Source organism: Antedon mediterranea, chromosome 7, assembly GCF_964355755.1.
Source record: "Antedon mediterranea chromosome 7, ecAntMedi1.1, whole genome shotgun sequence".
In the NCBI taxonomy this organism is placed as follows: Eukaryota; Metazoa; Echinodermata; class Crinoidea; order Comatulida; family Antedonidae; genus Antedon; species Antedon mediterranea.
The window spans coordinates 18,680,947-18,708,356 of record NC_092676.1 but is presented as its reverse complement, the minus strand read 5'-3'; the positions used below and the strand labels follow the sequence as shown (position 1 = coordinate 18,708,356).

At 30.7% G+C, this 27,410-nt stretch overlaps 1 protein-coding gene across 6 annotated transcripts in view; it reads right to left on the bottom strand.

Annotated features, from left to right (window-relative positions):
- The window catches only part of LOC140055621 (dystrophin-like), a 208,816-nt gene that overhangs the window by 66,299 nt on the left and 115,107 nt on the right, over positions 1-27,410 (bottom strand). For 5 of the 6 annotated variants that reach the window (XM_072100960.1, XM_072100959.1, XM_072100961.1 and 2 more), the window contains 9 exons: positions 25,426-25,576; positions 19,943-20,118; positions 19,325-19,475; positions 18,101-18,250; positions 14,893-15,084; positions 9,568-9,796; positions 8,841-9,025; positions 6,418-6,525; positions 199-316 (listed from right to left, as the gene is read on the bottom strand). In XM_072100960.1, coding sequence (XP_071957061.1) covers positions 199-316; positions 6,418-6,525; positions 8,841-9,025; positions 9,568-9,796; positions 14,893-15,084; positions 18,101-18,250; positions 19,325-19,475; positions 19,943-20,118; positions 25,426-25,576 — 1,460 coding nt within the window. The remainder of the gene's footprint in view (positions 1-198; positions 317-6,417; positions 6,526-8,840; positions 9,026-9,567; positions 9,797-14,892; positions 15,085-18,100; positions 18,251-19,324; positions 19,476-19,942; positions 20,119-25,425; positions 25,577-27,410) is intronic. The other variant, XM_072100964.1, reaches the window with a different exon arrangement.

The following is a 27,410-nucleotide window of genomic DNA, read 5'->3' as shown; positions in this document are numbered from 1 at the left end:
AATAAATGTTGTGTACTAAAACCTTTGAACCATCTGATGCAATGAAATCATACTTTACATACAGATAATGTCAGTTCCTATCCAATCATTTATTCCATGAATCAAAAAATGAGAATATAAATTAATAATGTATGATTTAATTCAGCAACAAATACAAATTTAAACCATGTCAAAGTTCATCCAATAATGTTTACTTACTTTTCTCTTGCAATTGCTCTTTATTTGCTTCATTTTCAGATTCTTGTTGTATCGTCCTTGCTTTGCTGACCAAGAGATCAAGTTGAGGGCGCTTTCCATCAATATCTTGTAGCAGAGACTGCATTGAAAAATATGTATGTTTATACCTATGTATCCTAAACTGTTGATCATAAATTTATAATAAAAAATATAGCTTTCTCATTCAAAATTAATTTTCTTTTTATTATTTTTATAAAGTGTAAAGAACAATAAAAATAAAGTGAAAATTAAAATAAATGAATATTCCATAAACACTCTACAATGGTTTGGAATATAACATGATGATCGATGAAAACAAATTTGATCAGAAGCAATATATTAAGGAGAAAAACTACAAATCTAAAAATTATTTCAAAGCAAATTTTTTGAATAAATTGTTAAAACAAAGCTTTTATCACAAATTAACTGAACTATAACATGAATTAAATGCTCCTCTATCTGTTCAGTTTTAGTTAAGATTTTATTTTTACTTTTCTTCCCCATTATTTTAAATCAAGGAATTCAGAAACGTCCAGATTTCAAAAAGTATTCTAAAAAGTATGAACACATTTGAAAGCTCAAGAACCATCAGGTTGGTTTAATGTTTATTAGTTATTTAAGTAAATATATGTAAATAACACAGAAAACTGATGACAATAATAAGAAAACCAAACAAGTGAACAAACATATAAAAAACAAAAATAAATTCGATTTTGCTTATGAAACTATTTAAATTAAACCACCTCGATGGTTAAACTAAATTAACATTTAAATAGATTGTACTCTAGAATCTAATTAATAATTTTAACTCATTTTATGGTGTGACCAGTTTGTTTACAACAATACATTTTCATGCAAAACTGTTTAACGTTTTAAAAAGAAATTTAAACACTATTTTTTAAAGGAAGCATATTCACATCTACCAATCAGATTTGAAAGAAGTAAAATTGTGGATGTGGTATTTGGCCAATGGGGTTTGGAAAATGGGAGTGAAACCTTAAGAATGTGCAAATAGAGGAATATCATGCATTTCTAAAAACCATGGATAATATTTAGAAATATTATCATCATACTGATTCAATTATAGATACTCTCTGTAGGTTCCTTCTATTTTAGAGTTGAATTTTTGTTTAAAAAATAGGAAATACAGTAGAACCATTTTAAATGAAGGCAATGAGAGTAAAAGCATTTCCTTAATAGTAAACACAGCTAAAATAATACAGCAATGGTCTCAACTCAATGCCTCTCACATGATAGTGTAATTCTATTATGTCCTTTGTTCTCATTCATTTTATAAAGATATTGATAAGTGAATAAGTGAATGGTTGTAGAAAGAAAGAGGTGTGGCATAGATAAGTGAATGGTTGTAGAAAGAAAGAGGAGTGGCATAGATAAGTGATGGGTTGTAACAAGAAAGAGGTGTGGCATAGATAAGTGATTGGTTGTAGAAAGAAAGAGGAATGGCATAGATGATAAGTGATGGGTTGTAACAAGAAAGAGGTGTGGCATAGATAAGTGACGGGTTGTAGCAAGAAAGAGGTGTGGCATAGATAAGTGATTGTTTGTAGCAAGAAAGAGGTGTGGCATAGATAAGTGATTGGTTGTAACAAGAAAGAGGAGTGGCATAGATAAGTGAATGGTTGTAGAAAGAAAGAGGAGTGGCATAGATAAGTGATGGGTTGTAACAAGAAAGAGGTGTGGCATAGATAAGTGATGGGTTGTAGCAAGAAAGAGGTGTGGCATAGATAAGTGATTGTTTGTAGCAAGAAAGAGGTGTGGCATAGATAAGTGATTGGTTGTAACAAGAAAGAGGAGTGGCATAGATAAGTTATGGGTTGTAGAAAGAAAGAGGAGTGGCATAGATAAGTGATGGGTTGTAGCAAGAAAGAGGTGTGGCATAGATAAGTGATTGTTTGTAGCAAGAAAGAGGTGTGGCATAGATAAGTGATTGGTTGTAACAAGAAAGAGGAGTGGCATAGATAAGTGATTGGTTGTAGAAAGAAAGAGGAGTGGCATAGATAAGTGATTGGTTGTAGCAAGAAAGAGGTGTGGCATAGATAAGTGATTGTTTGTAACAAGAAAGAGGTGTGGCATAGATAAGTGATTGTTTGTAACAAGAAAGAGGTGTGGCATATAAAGTGATTGGTTGTAGCAAAATAGGGGATGTGGTGTATGAAAGTCATTGGTTGTAGCAAAGGTGGTGAGGCATATGAAAGTGATTAGTTGTAGCAAAAACAGGGGGTGTGGCATATGAAAGTGATTGGTTGTAGCAAAAACAGGGGGTGTGGCATTTGAAAGTGATTGGTTGTATCAAAACAGGGGTGTAGCATTTGAAAGTGATTGGTTGTAGGAAAACAGGGGTGTGGCATATGAAAGTGATTGGTTATAGCACAACAGGGGGTGTGGCATATGAAAGTGATTGGTTGTAGCACAACAGGGATGTGGGATATGAAAGTGATTGGTTGTAGCACAACAGGGGTGTGGCATATGAAAGTGATTGGTTGTAGCAAAACAGAGGGTGTGGCATATGTAAGTGATTGGTTGTAGCAAAACAGAGGGTGTGGCATAAAGTGATCGGTTGTAGCAGAACAGGGGGTGTGGCATAAAGTGATCGGTTGTAGCAGAACAGGGGGTGTAGCACATGTAAGTGATTGGTTGTAGAAAGCAAATGGTTGTGTGTACAAAAATTAAAGTCTATGACCTATATAAAAATTAAATTTATAGATTTAAAAAATATGATATACAAACAATATGATAGTGAGTGTGTACCACATGGTATAAGATATCGGGGTAAATAAATTGAGGTGATAAACTCAAACCAAAAAAAAATCAATGATGGGATCAGTTAAAAAAGCTCAAGAGGAGAAGGCATTCTTGAAAATATCATTTTGCAAATTCAAACACAAAAATAACCCATAATTCTGTATTAAGTCATTGGTTATATACATACCATGCAATGGTCAAATGTAAACTGGAAGAAAGTTGGTCAACAATAAGATTTTATTACTTTAATCTAAAACAATTAATGTTTATTATGTATTAAATAAAAGCTAGAATTGAAATTAAACTTTCTTTACAGGTCACTTTGTTTATGTTTAAAACTTTTTGATTAACCATGATTTTGTTTTTGTTTAAAGATGTATTGTCCCTCAAAAACATAAAAAATGAAGATTAATTAAATCAGACTTAGAATATGTTATTTTGTAGTTTTAATAAAGTTCATCACTTCAATTGAAAAAAAATTACGTTTTCACTTATAAAATGACAAAAAAATGTTAAAATTCAACCAAAAATCCATTGGCTGGCAGCCAATTTGACAATTTTTTGCTTTAAATTACATTTTTTCAGTTAAATACATTTTTTTTCGATCCAATTTTAGGTCAAAGTGGATAACTATTATGTTACATTAAAATGCAATATTAAAAAAAAATTTTTTTAAGAATTATTTTTTTAGGGGGACAATACATCTTTAACTATTAAAGAGTAATATAAAAAATAAATAAATAATTTCCCTTGATTTCAATATTTCTAGAATTTATTGCATTTAAGTTCTGTTGCTGTTTCTTTTTTTCAATGTCCTTTATTATTTTAGATTACATATTTCACAATATTTTTAATACAGTCAAGTACAACATTACAAGAAACATACATTAAACACTCACAACCAAGTAACCAGACGTACAAATGATACACATATATTCATATATTCATATTCATTTATTATCCAGAAAAAATAATACAAAAACAATACAAAAAGCATATATAACATAGAACAACAACAAGCAGAGAAAAAGCGCAGAACACTATCCTGGCGGATTGTCAAAAAGCAAAAAATATCGCTATAAAAGACTCTCCTGATAGTGCTGGTGGCAAAATAACATTAACAAGGATAAACATTTAACAACCCGGTAACATAGAATTTATATAAAACAGAATAAAAATTGCAATCATTATAAATAAACATGTCTGTTATATATACCGGAATCTCATCCCACATCCGTGGAAATGAAATAAAAACAGAATAAAAAAAAGCATTAGTACGAGACTTCTCATGTCTGTAAACAAGTTTCTCACTTCTACGTTCAACAGGTTTAGGTAGCAAAGCACCATCAATTAGGAAATCTGTACAGAGGCACTTCACAACAAATTTAACACGGATGAATTTAAGTCTATTATAAATCGTGGGTAATTTTAGAGTCCGTAACCTTTGTTCGTATGACGGCCGCATGTCATAATCCATGTGAAAAAAACGTGGGAAGCATGATCGTGTAAAGCGTCTCTGAACAGATTCAATCTGATTGATGGTGCTTTGCAGAAATGGAAACCAGACAGGTGAAGCGTATTCAATTACAGGCCTAATGATAGACTTAAATAATTTAGGAAAAACGGTCTGATCATTGGTTCTAACACACCTCTTAATAAATCCTACAAGTTTATTGCATTTACCAGTAGTCAGAGAGATGTACACCTTGTAACATATGCAAATTAACAAGCAAATTAGCATGCAAATTAGATTGAGCATTGATATATTGATTTACAGCTAGTTTTTAGGATAAAAAGAATAAGAATAATGGAACAAAGTACTTAATACGGTCTTCTAAATTACCTCTATTTTAACAGTAGTCTAATTTATTTAATTATTTATATTTATTTATTTATATATTATTTATATTTAATAAACAAAACTATACTTGTACTTGTCAACAACACTGTTTTTGGCAATAGCCAGGATTTGAACTAGGACCCTGGGCTTGGTAAGCGAGCATATTGTAGTCTAAATTATTTAATTATTTATATTTATTTATTTATATATTATTTATATTTAATAAACAAAACTATACTTGTACTTGTCAACAACACTGTTTTTGGCAATAGCCAGGATTTGAACTAGGACCCTGGGCTTGGTAAGCGAGCATATTAACCTCAAGGCTCTAATGCCATTTTAAAATGTGTATGCTTCTTTTAAATTCTAATAACACATGTTTTAATATATCACGTATAATCATACATTGAATTCAGTGCATTATATTAGTGTTATATACTATTCAGGTTATTATTACTAGATGATCAATTATACATACATTATTATCATTGTTATATTAACATATTATTAATATGATATCAAAACATTGGCACATCATCATTATAATGCAGTACTATGTTTTAATATATATATTAATACATTTGTTAGTTGGTAGTAAAGATAGCTTGTATAGATATGTACAGCCTTTATCAAACATATGTTATGTGATAATATAATAATTGAAATGTATATCGATGTAAAATGCATATGTATATAAATTTTAACGGAAAGATGGAAATTCTAAACCACTCAGTGATCGAGAGGTCTTGTGTTTCCAACAGGTCAATTATGGCCCAACAGAAATAACAATATGATGTGTAATATTATGAAAAAAAAAATAATTATCATCACACATAAACAGATGATTTACAGTTAAATATAGTAAAATTACTACACCTAAACTGAAAAATATTTTATTTCTAATCATTCTCAAACCAGATATATAGAAAATACAATATATATAGTATAAAGCAAAGCAGATTTCAGTGAAACCAAAATGGTATGACATGGGTAAGAATTAAAACAAATAAAAACGAATATGAGACAGATTATAAAAAAAGCTTTTAAAAGATGCTTAAAAATCAAGTATTTATGAACAGCTCTAAGATAATGTTTTAATTATATCAAATTGATAATATTCAAATAATGCATGGGCGTGAAGATGTAAGGCATAATACAGATATTAAGTAGACACCTGGAAAATGGATGACAGATTTAAAAAGTTTTGAAACAAAAAAAGCAAAGTAAGCCCGCAAGTGCAAGAAATTATATGCAAAAACACTATACAGTGTTAAAAAACAATCACAGTCAATCAATAGTAATATTTAACCATGTTTAGATGAATACACAATATGCAAATCAGCCATTTTGAATATATGCAAATTAATGAACCTGAATCCAAATCAACTGATATGAATATAATCAAACAGGTAATTTGAATATATACATATTGATTTACCTGTATTCAAATCAACTGATATGAATATAAACAAAACAGGTAATTTGAATATAAACAAATTGATTCATTTGAATATTATATGACACCGATATAGAATTATGCAAAGTGTTTTGAAAATATGCAAATCAACTGATCTGAATAAATGCAAATGTTAACAGACCTCCAATTGGGCTAGCATAGTCATTATGTCAACCACCATTGCACCAATATGCTGTCGATCATTAGGACCTAATGTGTAGAATATAGGCAGAATACCTGACCACACCCCCTGCCAACAAAATAAGCATGGTTAAAATTCAAATTTTCTCCATAGAATATGATGCTTAAATACAGGTGAATGTTTTAATTTACATTTTAATGTACGTTATTTTAATGTTTATTTATGTACGTATTATAATTTTTAGGTTTTATGTGCAGAATAGTTTATATATTCACAACGTTTAGTATCAATTACATCATATTGTATGTTGTATGTTTCAAAATCATAATACTTGTATTGATAATGATTTAAAATTAAATTTTAAAAGGGAAAAAAACAACATATTTTGGAACTATTTTAGATGATTTTAATCACTCTTTCTCAAAAGCTAGTCTTTTGATTTGGACTTAAGCATGATGATTTAATTAGTCAAAGTGCACGTATAGTATAGCTATTTAACATTGTTATAAATGAAAAATTTAATGAGCAAATGGGTGACATGATATGAAAATGAATGTATGAGCAGTTATATGATTAATATCAGCTATACATTTAATTACTACGAATGGAGCACATTATTATATAAAGATTTATGTTATCAGCTGGTTATTTCATGCAAAGCTGGTACACATCAATTCACAAGTTTGTATCAAGTGGAGGGTGTAAATGTATGCTTGATACGAACTTGTAAAAATTGCGGAGATGTGTACCAACCAAAAGGTTATACTTGATTATTGAATAGAGAATACAATAAAACACCTTATTATAATAATAATTCTTATACACATATTTACATAGATTTATATATATAAATGGTCAAAATTGTGAATCCCAGAATGACCGTATTTATCATTTGATTTCTTTAGTATGTGTTATACTTTTATATATAAACCAGTAAAAATTGAAATAAAAACAAATAAATGGCACAGGTAGAAAGGTTATAAAGTTCTCCTTGACAAAAAAATATCCATTAAATTATGCTAGAGTGTAGATAAAGGGGAAGATAAACATGTTAGTTTACTTGGTATATTCATCATGCAACAACATTTTATACAAAGAACATTCGCACCTAGCTTCATTTTAAGAAGTTTGCTGGTTTAATGCAGTTGTACGTACCACACACACATTTGGACGAAATGGTCAGATTAAAATGTAAATTCTAACTCCGCCATACTCCACTCTAACCTATTGGCACAGTATAAATATCACCTATTCTAATATACTGAATAGCAAATTAAGAAGGAAAGGTGCAGGGGGAGGGGGGGTTGGAGATGGGTAGTAATTTTGAGTGTGTTTTGAGAGGTGATTCTTGGAAAATTACGCTCTGTAAGTGTTTTCCAGGACATACATCTTTTAGTATAAACACACCCCTAGACATGGATTACAAAACAGAATAATGAAACATCACTATCATCTAATACAGAATCTCTAATTGAGCGACCTGTATTTTACAAAAATGTTATTCAAATTGGTGCCGTGAATCTTCGCCATAAATTTTAACATTAATTATTCGGGTTTTGATTTAAGTGCATCTATTGTTAACAATCCGTACAATACGCAATTAAATTCAAATTCTGTTATTGTATTCTACTCATCAATGCGGTCATAATTACGGTATACTCATCAATATCAATTTATAGTTAATGAGTTATAGCAGAAAAAATACATTTTTCTATTATAAATAAATCCTGATTAATATATTCTCCTATTGTTAAAACCTAACCTAATTTTCCCACATAATTCATACAAAAAAATCAGTATGTCCATTTTGGATGTTGCACTGTGGGATACATGACGTCAAACGCAAGAGAATTTGTACTGCGCTGCATGTAGCAGGTTATTAGGTCATAGATTTTCAATTTAATCGCAAATTTTGAGAATGGTATTTGTATGCAAATTATTACTAATATATTATTATTATTATTCATGAAAGGAAAATATTATTCATATATGCTAATTTTATCATTAATAAATATACCAAAGCTGTCCATATTGACAAGTAGTTCAGGAGAAAAACACCTTATATGGTATGGGAATAAATAAACATGTATGGGAAAGGGAAAAAATGTATCTTGTATGGTTTATTGAAAGTATAATACATACATTAAAAAAGTAGTCATGTATCGGGATTCAACATTTTGGCATTTATTATAAATTATAATAGAAACATTTTATATCATGACATATCATAACTCGTTATTATTTTATAAATGGTGCTGTAATTGGTAAAGAGAAAGATATGTGAAATAGAGGGGGTGTAGATATTCACCTTTGTCATCCTAAATATGTCAGGTATACTGAAAAGTTTATCAAAAAATGTAACATTTAAAAAAAATTTTATTTGTAAAAATTTCTACCAAATCTTAAATTTGTTAATATCCTACCTTCTGTTTGCCAATCATTTCTTCAATCTCCTGCAGGTCACAGATGGTTACCGTTTGCGACCGCAACATATGATCCAACAACCGAAGCCAGTCCCGGAGTTCTGCAACGGCATTGTCGAACTCGGGCCATGGAGATTGATGGGTTGATTCCCTAAAAGAAGGCGGGCGAGGTGCTTGCGTCAAAACTGTTGTAAAAGATATTCAGAATTTATTATATAATATACAAACAAAACAAGGTATAGTACTACTACACTATTCATGGGCTTGAGATACCCAGTGTACAATATCTAACACACATTATTCAACCTATTTAATTTAGGATGAGCAATTATGATTGAAAATTTAGCACTGTTTCCCACCATCATGCACCTTATCAACACAATATATGCAGCAACATATTTGAACATTTAAATGTTCATTGATCGAAATTTGTTATTTTCATACGTTTTTATGTATTCTAAATGATACAGTTTGTCAAATACTCCTATTTTAAAATGTATTTTCTGTATTGTGAGAACATCATAGATGTATTTAGCTAGGATAGAATAGTTGCTTACAGTGGAGTGCTGTATTATAATACTAACAATAATAATTTCACACATTTTTATCTATACTAAATGACACAGTTTGTCAAATACTACAATTTCAAAATTTATTTTTTGTACTGCATCATTGATGCATATTTGCTATTTCTACCATGCAAAACAAAGCAAAGAAAAAATAGTACCTTCTTGCTGTACCCATATATCCTCCTCAATGTTTAACATTTTCACTGGTTTTAACTTCCCTGCGAGACTGTTCAATTTCTGCCAATCACCATTCAGCTTGTCAACTTTCTGTTGAATTTCTTGCGGGATTGTAATTCCGAGGCTGTCTCCATCTCTGGTCATCCTTTCTGACGTTGCATTCACGCTGTCAAGGTTGGCCTGACGGGCATTGATGGCTTCTTGCATTGTCTGTAAGTAAATTATAGAATAATAATTATCATAACAAAGTAAAAACATCTTAAGTATTAAATGCAAACTAAATTGACAATATCAAGTAATTATTAACACTGCAAAGAAAAAGTAATATTAAAACATGTTTTTTTTTATAATTTATTTACATACTGGATGACCTCTTCAGTAAAAGACTGGTCTCCCAGAGGGACCAGGATAAGGATTATAGAGATTGCATTTATTATTGTTGATATTTGGCTTTTTGAATTGTATACCACACATACATAATAAAGAAATTGTGGAAATAGAAATAGTCAATAATGTAACACACTCAACGTTGATAAAAATAAAAGGTATCATATATCAGTAGCACGCCTGTCATTAATACGTACACCTTTATAGAAACAAATGATGTCAACAAAATATTTACATAAACAACATAGGCAAATGACCATAAGATAAATTTAATAAAAAAAATTATAAACACACAATTCAAGATAAAAAGAATGAATAATATTACCTCATTTTCCATAATTCCACTAATAGCAGAAAACTATAAAATCCGTGTTGATAATCAAAATAATGAAGGCCTAAAGAATCTAGATCACCTACAAAATGAAGCCTGACTCATCCCTTCCTGTACACTAGAGCTGCTGCTAACTATGATTAATTGAGAGGCCTAGCGTCTTTGTGTTGTTACGTCAGTGGATGAAGAACATGGGTTAATGACTTTAAAGAGAGGTAGAGAGATATGGCTTAGCGAACACAGACAAGCATACACGGCATATGGCTGCACGTTTTTACCAGTAGATTGTAATGAATGGTTTAGATATTAATACCAGCATAAATGTAAATTGATGTAATTATAAATTCACAGTCGGGTATCTCTCTGGTAACAAATTGGTAAATTACATCAAAGAGATTAAGTATACTACTCTGTTTAACAATATTAATGGCATTTTTTATGTGTAATTTTTCGATTAGGCAAATTAAATTATGTACAACCTTGATTTCTTGTGAAGGGTTTATTTAATACTATGCCAGATGGAATGTTTTATCGTTTATAATTGGTCTTTATTCCTTAAAGTTTCATGGTAAAGGCCTTGTTTCATAATTGTTTGATTAAACAATAATGTGTAATAGTATTTAAATAATGTTTTGATGTTGTTTATCAATATAAATGTATTACTGTAATCATAGCGGTAACAAATTTACCCCATCCTGTATTTATGTAGGTGACTTGTCATATAATCAAGTATGTATAACATTTATGGTATAAAAGGCTTGAATTAGATTTAAACCAATTGTCTTGGTTTTCTAAGTATGTTAAACAGTAACTAAAGGAACTGCTGTTTCATAAAACTCCATTTCCATTGTCCTTTTCAAAAGAACACCATTTCACACCTGGATAATCGTCGGAGGTTCCCAACATTTCTATTCCTATTCCCGCCTTCTTCTAAGGAGCAATTTCTCCCGAGAAGTTATTATTTATTTTTTTGTTTGTTACTAAAGTAACAAATTTGTTTCACCGCCACATCTAGATAGTGCCTGGACTAAAATTTAACTTTTTAAAATAAAATAATTACTTTTTTTATTTTTCTGCAACCTGACGGATCAGTTTTATCATTTATGAAATATTTACTCCCTCCCCCACCCTCTAATCTATAATGCTGGATCCGCCCCTTTCTGGCATGTCCGTTGTTTACTATAAACATGCATAAGATTGGTTTTTAATAGCACACTATAGTTGTTGTATTTTTTTCAACTTGTATAGTACCCTCTCTTATATGGTTATACTTTCATAAATTCTACTGATTATTCACTTTTCCAAGTTGTCACATCTGTCCTTTTGTTATAGTAATATTAGTATGAAGAGGGTGCTACAGATCTACAGTATATAAGGCTGGACATTTTCATTATTATTTTCTTAATTTTCCTCTCATTTTCTTTTAGCTAATTATAGCAACCATAAAGAAAATAAAGACAGTTGAATATTAAGGTCAGTATTTGACCCTTGATCAGGTACATACTTTTAAACAGAAATCATGTTGTTGTGATTCATAAACATTATGCAATATTAAAAACACCTACACTCCCATATTGCCTTTGGCAACGTTCTACATTGCATTGTCTACAATGAATATCTAAACAAATTATATCGGACTGTTTCAGAGAATGAACGATGTGTTCTTTGAACTTCCAAAATAAAACCTGGCAAATTTCTTGTGATTATAACGTGATTGAAACGAGAAAATAGAGGAAAAACACTGATGATGTAAGACCAATGACTTTGTGAATGACGTTGGAAATTCATCTTAATACTTGTTTTCAAGTCGCTGCGCTTGAACTAGAAAACATTCAAGTTTACAGCGTACTGAAGTAAAGCACAGACCTAAGAACAAGCATAAATTTTCTGCTAATAAACATGTCTTCTTCTATGCCAACTGATTATTTGTAATGATCAACACTAACAATTAAATGAAAAAAACAAACCTTAAATTTGGAAAAATAATTAAAGTATCGTTGTTTTTTCCCCTCAGTGTGTTGTAATCCTAGCTTTCTCTTTGTAACCCATGTCAGTACTGTTAAATATCAGGGCACAGGAATTCATTTAGGAGAGCCTGGATGGCAGAAATGGCACCATATGGCATGGAAGACGATGTGTAGTGTAAAATGTGGTTGTTCAGAAGCATGTTCTGGCCAGATGCAGTGGAATGGCATCCCAGCAGATTATAACCACTTTTTTTGGGGGAGGGGGGGGGGGGGAATGGCAAAGGTTCTATTGAAGACTATGACAATAATAAAAGTATGTATGAAACAACTGGACAGAATTTATTTTTAAAAATTAAATAACCAATATGTGATGAAGAATTTCGGTTTTTGCAAAAAGTGTTAACCAATGTAATACTGTTAAAATATTATTCACATTTTATTCAAGGTGACGTTGATATTATGTTTCATTCCCCATACAATTGTCACTTTATCGGTATAATAATTTATCACTATTTACTTTTATAATTGAAAAATTCAAATAAACTTCCCGTTTTATTGCAAATACGGTTTTACAACATTTTTCATAAAAAGAAAAATCAATAGATATCACCTAAAGATATCAGACAGCCAGACAAAAATAATTTGATATTATTTTATCGGTTAGTATTCACTGTTATTTAAATAAATTGTGCGAGTTTAAACTAGTGAATAATATACTATTGATGGAATAAATGGAAGATCATTACAAAAGCAATACAAAATAATGAAAAGTAGCAAGATGGTTATTAACAAATAAAAATGTATTATAAAAGAATCAGATGAACAAGAATAAAAGTATAGAAAAATAGAGAAAAGAGGAAGAAAAATAGATAGATAGATAGATAGATAGATAGATAGATAGAATATACGATCACATTAGATAATAACACAGAAGTGTATACATTTCTTTTAAACGTCTAATTGTAGAAATAACGTCCTGTTTATGCGCCGGAAAATAACCGGTTATAACCCCAATTTATTGGGAGCAGAAACAGACTATTTTAATAACCGGTTAAATGGCAACTCAGTCTACACCATCTAACTTTATGTGACAAAAAAATGTGATGTGCCAATATATGGACATGATGATCTCATATCACTACCATATCTGGGAATATCACTACCATTTTGGGCACATCATACTTTTTTGAAAAAGGGTTAAATGGTGATACATAATAGAAGGTAAAAGACATCAGGAGAACCACAAGAAAAAGAATTTACAAGAAGGAATTGTGTATAAGAATCAATTATTGATTTTAAGTGTACTTGAAAAGCCGCCTTTTAAGTGTTTGCAAAGTCGCTGAATAAGACCTAGAAAGATAACCTATAAAACCGCAAAACTAGAACAATGCCAGATTGTTAACAGTTTCAATTGAGATTTACTGGTAACATTCAACCCTGCAAACAATTACTTAAATGATATAGTACATACAGCCTCAAGATAAAATCTACTAAAGCTGATGTCGTATAATAATAAAATCTGTTTTCTTTCTTTCAGCTTATCAAAGTACACACTGTCTAAGGTAATCCATGCATGTGTATTCATATATGTTTTTTATTATTTCATTGACCACTATTATCTACTGATTTTTGTACCTAAATAGTGGTTAACAAAAAAAAATTCTTCCTTTCGTTTCACATGAAAGTGTCAACTAAATAGAGGTGTCTAAGTAATAGGTTCTACTAATTATTGGATTCATGTAAAATTGTCCCCTGATTAGGTGTGTCCCTAAAAAAGGGGTGGCTAATTAGTTTTAAAACATAATTCTCTCTTTCGTTTCACATGAAAGTGTTAACTAAATAGGATTGTCCAAGTAATAGGTTCTACTAATTATTGGATTCATGTAAAATTGTCCCCTGATTAGGTGTGTCCCTAAAAAAGGGGTGGCTAATTAGTTTTAAAACATAATTCTCTCTTTCGTTTCACATGAAAGTGTTAACTAAATAGGATTGTCCAAGTAATAGGTTCTACTAATTATTGGATTCATGTAAAATTGTCCCCTGATTAGGTGTGTCCCTAAAAAAGGGGTGGCTAATTAGTTTTAAAACATAATTCTCTCTTTCGTTTCACATGAAAGTGTTAACTAAATAGGATTGTCCAAGTAATAGGTTCTACTAATTATTGGATTCATGTAAAATTGTCCCCTGACTAGGTGTGTCCCTCAAAAAGGGGTGGCTATTTAATGTTAAAACATAATTCTCTCTTTCGTTTCACATGAAAGTGACAACTAAATAGGGGTGTCCAAGTAATAGGTACTACTAATTATTAGTTTCATGTAAAATTGTCCCTTGATTAGGTGTGTCCCTAAAAAAGGGGTGGCTATTTAGTGTTAAAACATAATTTTCTCTTTTGTTTCACATGAAAGTGTCAACTAAATAGGGGTGTCCAAGTAGTAGGTACTACTAATTATTAGTTTCATGTAAAATTGTCCCCTGATTAGGTGTGTCCCTCAAAAAGGGGTGGCTGATTAGTGTTAAAACATAATTGTTCCTCTAAATAGTACTAATAATAGTAATAGTTCTACTGTAGTATTACTTAAGAGAAATACAGAAGTACAGTATAAATACAATTGTTCACCTACCGTGGCATCAACAATTATTGAATCATTTTCGCCATCTTGGGTTAATGATCCAACAGGGCCTTGTTGTGTTTCAAGGAGTTCCATACTGGCACAAACCCAACGCAGTAACTCTTCTAATTCTTCAGAAAATGTCGTTGTGACATGTATTTTATCCTCAATTTGAAGACGGTATTTGGGTAGAGCGTACGTAACCTGGAAGTAAAAAGAGCACTTTAACATATCAAATCTGAAATTGGAAACCCAATAATATCTTAATGTTATTAAATAATTTAGTTATACTCATAGATACTACCTGTATATTAAACTAGAGAGTTATCAAGGTAATGCAGGGAATCCTTAAAATGGCTGCCGTATACCTATTCAAAAACATTTTTTAGGATAATGATAATAACAGAAAATAACCACTTGAACATATAATTATTTGTTTAAAAAAAAAAATTTTAAATTCATTGTTATGTTATGCAATAAATGAATAACTTCCATACGAGAATCATAGAATAATTAGTGCATGTTTTCATGATACACAGCTAAGATGTAGTGGTGCGTGTGTAGGAGTGCGACTTTAAACTGGCCTTTCTGATTTGCTGATTGGTGCAACCATATTTGATGGTCCCTCTCCATGGTGGTTCGTTCGTCTTTTGTGCTGTTTTCGTTCAAGTTAAGAAATCTAGATGTATAATATAAGCTGAGGGAGTAACCTTGAGCAACAATAATTTTAATTGTTGGTGCACGCATCCTAAACAACACCTTTAGCAAAGTGTTTTTAGAAAATGAACTGGATAGAAGACCGAACAACAAGGAGATGTTCCCTACTTTAACTGGATGGAACAAATATAGGCTGGGTGATTCTGCAGACATATAGCAAAACTACATTTGGTATAATGTAGCTTAAATACGTCAAGTACAGGATTTGATTGATTTGATGATGTACATTCTGAATATTAGTTACTGTAATTATAATACAACCGAATCAAAGTTTGATAGCTAGTAGCATTTTATCCTTAGATATATTAGTCTAAGCTGTTAGATATCTGCAGTCCTTAGGCTAGACTAGTCTAGACTTATTCGAATCTGAAATACTGTCAATACTATAAAAATGAATACCTCTCCTGGGAAATTCTAGCACAGCAAGCTTATGTAATCAAAGTTTGGGCTTAGATTTTTTTCACATAAAATTCAATATAATAGTTAATGTAATGAAAACTACTAGGTAAAAGCTGTCAAAATGTCTTTCCGAATTCTTGGAAGAGTATATAGTCAGATACAAAGTACATTTTCATGTAATTTGTTTAATAAAAGGAGGAAATTAATCTCTGTTTTTCCAAAGAACGAATACTCTGTAGATATACAACCTTCTAGGCTGTCAGCATTTCCTCAAGCACATAAAATTACAAGAACAGTATATAGAACCATCAAGACTAAAGCCTTGGCGACCACTCCAGTCAAGCACCTTGTTTCAGTCTCTCTACATTTTTAATTTCAAGTAAGCTTTGCTTGTTCAAGACACAAGGCACTCTTGCCCATACTAGCGGACAATTCAACTCCACAGTTGATGATGATCTGTAGCTCTACTTTAGTGCACAGATGATTATACTCCTATTCAAGATACAGTAACTGGAGTTCAGCCTCAAACCTGGTGTGTCAAAGCACAGAAAGACTTTCTACTTTATTTTTAATGTCTAGTATAAAGTCGATAGGACTTGCACTCAGATCAAATTGGACTGCTTCAAAAACTTGTACAACAAAAATTACATTCTTTAAAAAAGGTCACAGTGTCAAGAAGAAAGTCATGTAATATACCAGATATACATACCATGTTTAAAAATGTAAACATATCTCTTTCATCCACAACTTTATTCAAAAGTACCATCTACATTTCCAAGATACTAAACAACACCTTCCATAAAATATAGAATGTCACGCCTAAAGGAACAAGTACTAATAAACTAACAAAAAGTTCCTATTATAGATTTATTAATATCCTTCAATGACATAGATCCAAGACAACTTCCTTAGCTCCAGGCTCTATGTTGCTACAAAGTGTTGACAATGAATGGAAATGCTAATTACTGAACATGATTAATTCTTAATCTCAGAAAATGTTGACAATTATAAATTTTAGTTGGCTTCATTCATTGTTTAAAACTTATATTAACAAGAAACTATTAGACTGGTTCATTCTTTCAAACTTAAAAGATGGATTATTTTATATATCATCTAAGATTGAGTATAGCACCAGCGGCTTGGTTAGAAATCGGTGTGGTGAAAACTATGGTGTGGTATTACACATGGATTACATTACTCTACATATTCAAAGGCAAATAAAAAAAAAGACAATGCTGTGGGTATCAGTGGTTGGATCTCAATGGAGATACAAAAAGAATAAGCAAATAGCTAAAATCAAAATGATAAAGTAAAATAGGCAGAAAGAAATTGCATAGATACACTAGGTATACTGTGTATAAACAATTAACTAAAAACACTTTAACTGGCTGCCATGGAAAGGTATTAGTTCCATTTTTCTTTGCGCAAATGTAGCACAAGCGAATTAAAAGTGATTATTACATTAGAGCCAAGTGAAGCAAAAGAGCTCTGATTGATAGCCACAATCGAGGGCGCTAAATGCAAAGGGTCAGACTATCATTCTTAGCCTTATGTCGGTGACATTTATCTTTATCCATTTTCAATCAATAATATTGTAATAGTCACAATAGAGGGCACAAATTCAAAGGGTCAGGTTAGCAAAATGTAATCAGCAATGAGAACCAATTATTTTGAACAATACTATTCCTTAAAGCCTAAAAAAAACCAATAAAAACCGAAATATTTAAGATTAGTTGATAGTCAAACCAGACTGGACTGCTTCAAAATGGAAACATTTTGAAAACAAGAAATTTTCTCTTTAAGAACAATTCAAAATTCTTTCTATACAATACTTACCAAAAAGGTTTATCTTTTGGAGAGTGTTTACATCAACAAGAAGAATAAAAACAAAAATACATACACATAGTGTGTAGTGTAGCCGTTAATATGCTTGTCTTCCAATCCCAAGGTCCAGAGTTCAATCCTGTCCGACTCTTTCAACTCCAATCCCTAGCCTCAAATGAGACTTATTTTTATAAGCATGATCAATTATAATAGTTTATCCTTCCTTTAGTAATTGATGAGTTGTTAGCTGTTGGATGCGTATAAAAGAAAGGACACTTACCTTCTGCCAGTTCTCGGTCAAAGTTACTAAATCTTTTCTAATATTTTCGGCTTGATCTTCTGCTACAGCACCAGATAGAAGAAGTTTCTGTCCATTTTGTTGCAATCGCAAACACTGTTCTTGTCGCCTGTTCAGTGCTTCCTCGCGTTCCTATCAACAGGAAGCAGATTATGAATTATTAAGTCGCAAACGAACAAACTATTTATTCATTTGTAAACTGACAAGAAAGACAAATTTATGGTTTAAGCAATCAGGGTCAAATACATATATCAAACTTATTTCTGGACCGAACAAATACTAATAGACAATTCTTAATTGTAATAATTAGTACTTTAGCACATATTACATCCTGTAGTATTAGTTCTAAGTTGATGGATGCGATTATTCTGATAACTCAATAATAACGCCTACCTAATATTGATGACTGATAATCAGAAATAGAAATGAAACTCTGATATTAATAATTACAGAAAGACTCCATTACTTTCTCTTCTTCATATATTACGCTAAATATAGTAAGTAATTCAAAGATGCTGGATAGACATTTAATGCACTATTGACTGATAAATGAGTAGAAATGTAATTTTTAAGGTACTTATTTGGCTTATGTTGGTATAAAACAAAGAAATACCTTACAACTATAAACTGTACATACAATATTTCTATCTCGTCTTCTCATTTAAAAAATAATAGTAAACCAATAATATCAATGTATAATTTTTAATGAAAAAAAAGAAAGAAAAAAAATGAATGTGAATAATGATTTATGTTATGTTATTTCATGATATCCTTGTAAGATTGTTGAAGCGGAAGAGAAAGCTGCAGTAATTGGTTCATCCTTTTAACTCTCAAGAGACATCTGATTACAAATCGCAAAATGCATAAATTGAAAAAAAAAACAATACAAAATAATACACAGATAAAAAAATAATTGCTGGTGAGTTTTAAAATAATGAATATTTACATGTTAGTATAAGATGAGCAAGTAAGAACTGATAATGTAGTAAAAGTGATGATGATGTTGATTATGATGATAATTGATAGTAAATTGATGACAATAATGATAATGATGATAATTAATAGTAAATTGTTGACAAATAATGATAACTGATAATAATGATAATTGATAGTTAACTGATGACAAATAATGATTGATGACTGATAATTGATGATGATGATGACAGTGACAATTAAATAATTAAATAAAAATGATGATGGAAGTACCTTTGCTACTTGTAACTTATCCTGAAGTGCACTGATGTTGCCAGGAATGGGAACAGGAGAAGCAGCAAGACGTCCAACCTCTTCTGTGAAATGGACGATCTCCATCAATTCTTCTTGATATTCATCTATTTTATTTGACGTTTCTTCAAACCTTGTGCACAAAAAACAAACATTCTACATTATTTTTGTGCTGGTTTTAAGATTTTAAAAAGAAAAACAAAATCATGCGATTTAAAATAAAATTACTGTAGAACATTCAAAGCACTAGCAGACGTTTCCAAGCGTTTGTTTGCAAACTCTTCCACCTTTTGGAAAAATATGCAATGCCTGTCTACACTGAAAATCCATCTGTAGGATCACATGACTACAAAGACATTTTATTGATTTGTTGAGTGAACCTCAGCAAACTCATTTTTGTCAAGTAGTACACAGCTTAACTTCTGCTTAAACTAGTCTATCAACTTGGTTGATATACTCTAGTATTAGTAAAATTAATACTATACTCAAGAATGTGAGCTATACATTCAAGAGAGGTGAGCTAGTTCAATAGAGTAAAGTTATACTGAAGTACAAGAGTGGTGGGCTTATACTCAAGTCAGATCATCAATGCACTCTTACCTCTCTTTCCATGAGGCAACTTCAGCACAAACCACCCTCCAGCGGACATTCAAGTTATCAAGCTTCTCTTGCAGCATGTTCCCATCCACTGCAGGTGATCCTTGGATCACAAGAGTTCCAGTGTGGTTCAAGCTGGTGACTGTCTGTTGGTGTCTTGCAATGCCATCTTCAAGCACCTGACAAAATAACAATTATAAAATAACAAATTTATTGTTGATAAAATATCATTATTATATTATTTTTATAGCACACAGTATTCCATATTTTACATTAACATTTTGTAAAAATTATGTAAATTTATCTACAGTATTTAAATAAATTTGTTATGCAAATCAATCTAATCTTCCTTAATAACATTATTAATACTACATTAATTTCAGCAAATAGAGATATTGAACTGCTAGAGTCTACACTAGGAGACAGCAAAGAGAAGCAATCAGAAGAGAAACTTTCCAAAATGGCAATCATATTATATTTAAAAAATATGAAAAATGACATTTATTTTTTTAAATATTCAGTTCAGTTTTATAAAATTCATTGAGTTAACACTCTAATTAATATCTAATATCTCTATATACACAAAACAAATCTATTGACAAAGTGTGCAATATAGATTACAAGTCATGTACACCGCATGAGAATGTTTAACACAAACTTGCCTCTAAATCCATCATTAATTTAATAGTGTAATTTTGTGGACATATGTGCTGTATTCAATGTACAATGATTATAACTCGGTCATAGTAAGTAATTAGATTAAATTTTAAAATTCAATTTCATGCTAGCATAACTACACTTCACGTCCAAACATGATCGGCTTGTACGAGCTCCATGACCTGCCTCGTGCATCAAACAGGCTTTAAGAACTTGCCAATCTCGTTGATTGTCTTAATGGATAGAAAATCAATAAACTAGAGTGAAATTTCTCAAGAAATGCGATTCGATATTATTGTATTGTTGACACTTTTGGCAATTGTAAAACACAGATTTAGAAACGTTTTCAGTATTAAGGCGGTTTACAAGACTCCAGGTTCAATTAGCGAATCACTCGCGGGTTGGTTTTAGGTAAATTCTTTTAATTCATACGATATTGACGTTCATTTAGATTACTCTTACGTTTCAGTACTATTGTTTACACAGATGCAGAATTAAACCAGAAATAGAGACAGTCTAATATAAATGTGTTATATAAAACTATTTCATCAGATTTCTGGGTCATTTACGGTGTAACACTTACTATTCTGTGAAATCATCCAGAATGTATTAATTGATAAACTTGTAAAGTTCAAATAAAGATTAAGAATAACGATCTTTAGACTACAGCAATAAAATATCAAACGTAAGATTTAAACATTAGCAAAGGGTGGTGAATTGAATCGAATGTTATCAATTTTAAACAAGACTGGTCTCTTTTGCCATTTCTTTAATTGAAGGTGCTACATGATTTGAATGTTTATATTAATCTTTTCATTCATTCATTTATTCAACAGTTTGTAGGCCACTGGCTCAAGAAAATAATACATATTATATAATTTAAGTTGTAGTAACAGCAAAATAATTATTTCTCTTTTTATATGCGAAAAAGGGCAAACCTTACCAGGTTATTGATTACTTATTGTAAAGGTGTATGGAATTTAAGATAATGAATATTAACACTAGACTCGTGGTCAAACAACCAATAGTTTAAGTGATCTCTTTTGACACTTCTTTATTGAAGGGCAGTACATTGGTTTGAAAGTTTATTATATTTATATATCTCATTTACAGATAAAACTAGACATATCAAGATTGTTCAAACAACCAATAGTTAGTGAGACCTCTCTATCATTCGACTTAAGCAAAAACACACCTTGATTTATAATTATGTAAATCTGCCTCTCTAACCAACACTCTTTTAACATTTTTGCAGAACATTTTTATTAATATCGACTATATTTAATGCATTGCAAGAATCAATTTATTTAAACAATTATTTCTACAGATGAGTTATTTATACCGACAATTACACACTTCTTCAGGCAATTGCAATAAACTAAATTTCTTCTAAGAAAATATTGCATAAATAATAAAGTAATGTTCTTAATTTTTAACCACTCAAAAGTAATATGAAGAAAAAGCAAACAGATTAATTTTAAATGAATAATTTCACCTATCATTGTACATGATTACGTATTAATATTGACTATCAAAACGTTAAAATGAACCTTATTAAAATAAGATCTGCTTTGATATACTAGCCTCCACTAATTATGAGGGCGCTATTTGCATGATAGAAGGTCCAAGTAGACTTGGTTTATGATAGAAGGTGTGACTGTGTTGTCAACACTATAATAAGTTGTAAGTTTAAGAATCCAGTAATTCTATCGACTAGTAACAAATGCCTGTAGCTGTAAGCATGTTGTAGTGTAGTCATTTTCATTGAAGATCCAGGAATAATTTTTCTCTTCTATTTATTTTCTGTGGTATTTGTTTGTGATACAGTATTATTTATTCAGCAATCATTCTATGATGTCTATTGTTTAGTTTATTAAAATAATAATCTTCTAAATACTAAATAGAGTCATTCCTGAGATAAATTATAATGAAATCATGTTTCCAAGCATAACTTAATGGACTTAACGTTAAATTGAAACTATATTTCTGTCTGTTTACGACTTATAAGATACTAAACTTACCATCTAGTAATGTTTAAGTAACTTCATGAGGTAAAGTACATGTAGTTACATCAATATTACTGCTAATGGCAAAAATTGTATGGAATCATAACATCGTTCAAGAACACTCTTACATGATTTGATCTTATTCTTTAAAGGGCATCATCGTTCACTTTGATGCATATAATGCAGCGTTACCACGTGATCCTGGTTAAGATGATCACGCTGCCGTTTCAAGTGCATCATTACTAATGTATATATCTATCAATCATCATTATAAAAACAAGTTCATCTTTAAAGATGTATTTTCTGTTTCAAAAAATCGCTAAAATAATCCTAAAAATTAAATTTAAAATCAAGTTGCTGATTTTGATGTGCTATAAATGAAATCAAATTAAGCATAGGAATTAATTAATTTTACCAAAGTTATGGAAAACTTGGCTTTCCATATGTGAACATATATTGATGATATTTCAGTTTTTTGGGAGAATTTTCTACGATACGATGACAGGTAATGTAATGTGCATTGCATTTATTATAAAAAATCAAAAAATCATATTTTTTCAATGCCAGCCTTCGACATCAACTCAAGATGAAACTTTAAGCAGTGTATTAATTGAATAAAAGTTCACTTTAAAAAAGTAAGTGTGATTATAAAGCACATAACTGCCTCATTAAATAGAAGTCAATTATTCAACTCAGGAAATAAACTCGACATAAACATTGAGATACCGCAATGTCCTGTAGATGGAAGAAAAATTACCACAATTGCAGCGGATAAATTATCCTACTATTTTTATCTCTTGTAAGATTTAACCATGGTATAAATAAATCAAATAAATTTCAAATGCCTAAAAAAGTAATTAGTATTTATAGACTAAGCAACATCAACATTGCTGTATTCGTGTCCTCTAACTTCTAGGCCGGTAGATTTGTCTATATACTGTTATTAAAAGACGGTCCCATGTGAAAACAAATTCCTTCTAGTCCATTGAATAATTCAATCGATTGTGAATCATTACGATAATTTGCCTGTCGTGAAATATTTATAAATGATATTTACAAGCATTATAATTCTATGAGTTCTCTGGGTTGTGTGTATTTCTTTATGTATGAATTATAGTTGTGTTTTTAGAAAGGTTCAAAATCTTTTTAAAAAATGTTTTTATGTTTTCCCAATAGTCAACATTTAAAACCTTTCTACAACTCAAACTAGATGCATTTTTTGTAAGGTACATCATTGTAAAACCATTAATATTTAGTTTCGTGTTTACTGTAGACTTACAGTTTGTTTCTACATTATTTCCATTTAAATTATATTACAATTGCATTTGATTAGGATAGAAAATTTCAAATGTATATATATATCATTTGAAACGATAAGATGAGGAAAATCTGTGAGAATGTGAAAAAGTCGCCCCAACCGAGACTCGAACCGCCTGCTTGATATGCAGATGTCCTAACCATTAGACCACTGGGGCTTTCATGGTATTGTTCAAACTCGATTGGATAGCGACTTTAGAATTAATGTTCTTTGTCTGATGTGTTTATATCAGGGAAGAGTTAAATTACACTCTTCCCTGGTTTATATATATATATAATTTGAAACGATAAAGATGAGGAAATCTGTGAGAATGAGAAAAAATCGCCCCAACCGAGACTCGAACTCGGACCGTCTGCTTGATATGCAGTTGCCCTAACCATTAGACCACTGGGGCTTTCATGGTATTGTTCAAACTCGATTGGATAGCTACTCTTTAACACTCTCTGCGTGGTACGGCGGAACAGCAGTTTCCCCTTAATATGGGTGTCCCCTAAATAGGGATGTCCCCTGGATCAGGTGTCCCAAAGGAGAGCTTCTCTAAAGGCCTGTACGAAAAAATCTTACAGTTTCTCAAAAGTGTGTTTTTTTTATAATTAAAATATAACAGTAAATGTACAACTTGTACTTAAGCAAGAAAGACAGGAAATATAAAACTCATGTACATAATACATTTTACAAAATATATCAATTTCTTTATAATCATATCTTCTAACTATTAATGAAATGGTTATAATGTAGATATCATTTTTCTACAACTATCAAATAGTTCAATTATTCTTATGACTCGCAGACAATACTGTAATTTAATATTATCTTAAAACAGGTGTGTAATTAATTGAAAATTACGAATTAGGAAATAGAATGAAATCTGGATTTTATACACATAAAACAGTGCAGTGGTTGTGTCACCATTTGTCTAACACACAAAGCTGCCTTAGACTTAGAACTATAGAATGGTTAACTAGGAAACAACAAAGTGACGCAAACAGGGCAGGGACAAAATATATGTATTTTTTCTACTCAAAAATATTGTTTAAGATATAACTTAAAAAGGTATGAAAGAACAATTGTATAAGACTTCCAGTACACATAGCTGATTGAAAAATACTAGGAGCTGGATAATGTGGCATGAAAAAGGAACTGGCCACTCTACAACATAGGCTTGGTACAATGAGCTCCTAAATTAACAGCTCATTACCATAAGTTTAAAATAAATAAAGTGAATTTAAAGTGAAAATAGCATTCTATTATTATTCTTAAGCTCTGTCTACATTATCAAAGTGCCCAAATATGGTAGTGATATGCCCAAATATGGTAGTGATATGCCCAAATAGGGTAGTGATATGCCCAAATATGGTAGTGATATGCCCAAATATGGTAGTGATATGCCCAAATATGGTAGTGATATGACATCATCGTCCATATATGGACACATCACATTTTTTTACATAAAGTTTGATAGTGTAGACAGAGCTTTAAATAAGCTTATGTTGTTCTACACTTACTGGTTCATTGTTTTTGGTTTCGGTGTGTATAGGTTGGCCGTCAGATGTCTTGCATTGCTTGATGATCGTTTCTGCCTCTGTCAACCATGTGGCGAGATTCCGTAAATCAGAATGGAGCTGACGCCACTGTATGATATTTACCTCAAAGTTGCTAAAATGAAATAACAAATATTTTAAAATAATGTAATAATAAAGATTACATACTAGAATTGTATGAATATTTATCTTCACAATTTGATAATAGTACACATTTGCCCATACACTTTATATATTATGGTTCCTATTTGTATTTACTTAACAGAATTTCTGTGCAACATATTTTAAACAATTAATTAAATAAATTACAAAATTGAGAAAATTAGAAGGCACGATATATATCAGTTATACTGTATATACGCTAAAAAGTTGGTCTTTCTATTGGCCAACAAGCCTCTCATCTCATAAGTGAACACTACTACTATATTTAAACAAATACACGTTTTTGGGAATCAAATAGGTCTGCTTCAGTTGAACTGAAATCATGAAGCTATTTTAAATAAGATTGTGTTGATGGTATGGTAACTGAACGTATATATTCTACATATTCTACACCTTATACAGCTTAAAGGCCCATTCACACTAGGACGATAACGATCAACAATAATAGACAATAATTTGCATTTTTCATACATAAAATAAAAGAAATATAAAACCTTTTCATTCTAGAACTATAGAATAACCATCTATGCTTCCTTTGATGAAAATTATATTTTCACACGTCCAATCAAATGACGTCATGATTAGTAAGAGCAATAATAATGTGACAATACAACGATTTTATTGTTTTTATGTATCATGACGTCATTTGATTGGAATTTTAAAAATATTATTTTTATCAAAGACAGCATAAATGATTATCCTATAGTCCTAGAACGAAACCCTTTCTAATTTCTTTTGTTTTATGTTAAAAAAATGCATGCTTATATATTTATCGTCGATCGTTATCGTCCTAGTGTGAATGGGCCTTTACTATAGATGTATCAAAACAAGTACATTTTAAATGAAGCAAATTAATTTACAACAAAAATCTGTCAGGTCTCGTTGACACATTGTATGACCCATCTAAAGACTTGACAATCAATGTGTCATCCGATCATTTGATTTGCTAATTGAATGACAAATGCACTGGCGACTAGAGGTTCAATAATCCATTGGATTTCAGTTTAGACGGGCAGGCAAAATATAGATTTAAGAGACGATCAAAACATTTTAATCTATCGCAAAATATTGCAAACATAATCTAATGATCGAGTGTAACTTAAAAGCTATCATGTTTGTAGATGACCATTTATCAGTGACAGCATTTTAATAGTATTTTATTGATTTTAATAACAGTGGCAGCTTTCATATGACAAATACATTTTTTATTCATTTAATAAAGAAACATTCAAATTGTAAATTCAATCTTAGCTAAAAAAAAAACTCCAACGTGTGTCATTAATACAGGTCTGTTTTCCTTATATGCAATGAAATTGATTATTTTAAAAAAAAGGATTTTATACTATATAACCATAGAGATATTATAGTGATATAACAATTTATTATTCAAAGGTATATTTATTTAGTGAAAATAATTGTGCATAGCTGAATTGACACAATTCTACAGATTAGCAATTATGATCACTGCTGCATGTATTATTGTTTAAAATGTCATTATATATGTTGTATATTATAGGAGTTGAGGAATCAAACATGATGCGCTCTGTTGCTGACACACCACTGGATAACTCTATATTCTTCAGCCATTATAATAGCAACAAGTTTTTTAGAAACAATCATGGAAAAAGTGGACATTGGTGGATATTATTTATTTCATTTTATATCAATTGTTATTATTATTAGCCAAAAGCTCTGCAATTTATTTCTGGATATTTAACTCAGTTTGATTTAGGTTTTTCTTAAAATTCATTTGAACTTTCTCTTGTTATCTAGCCACTGATATCCAC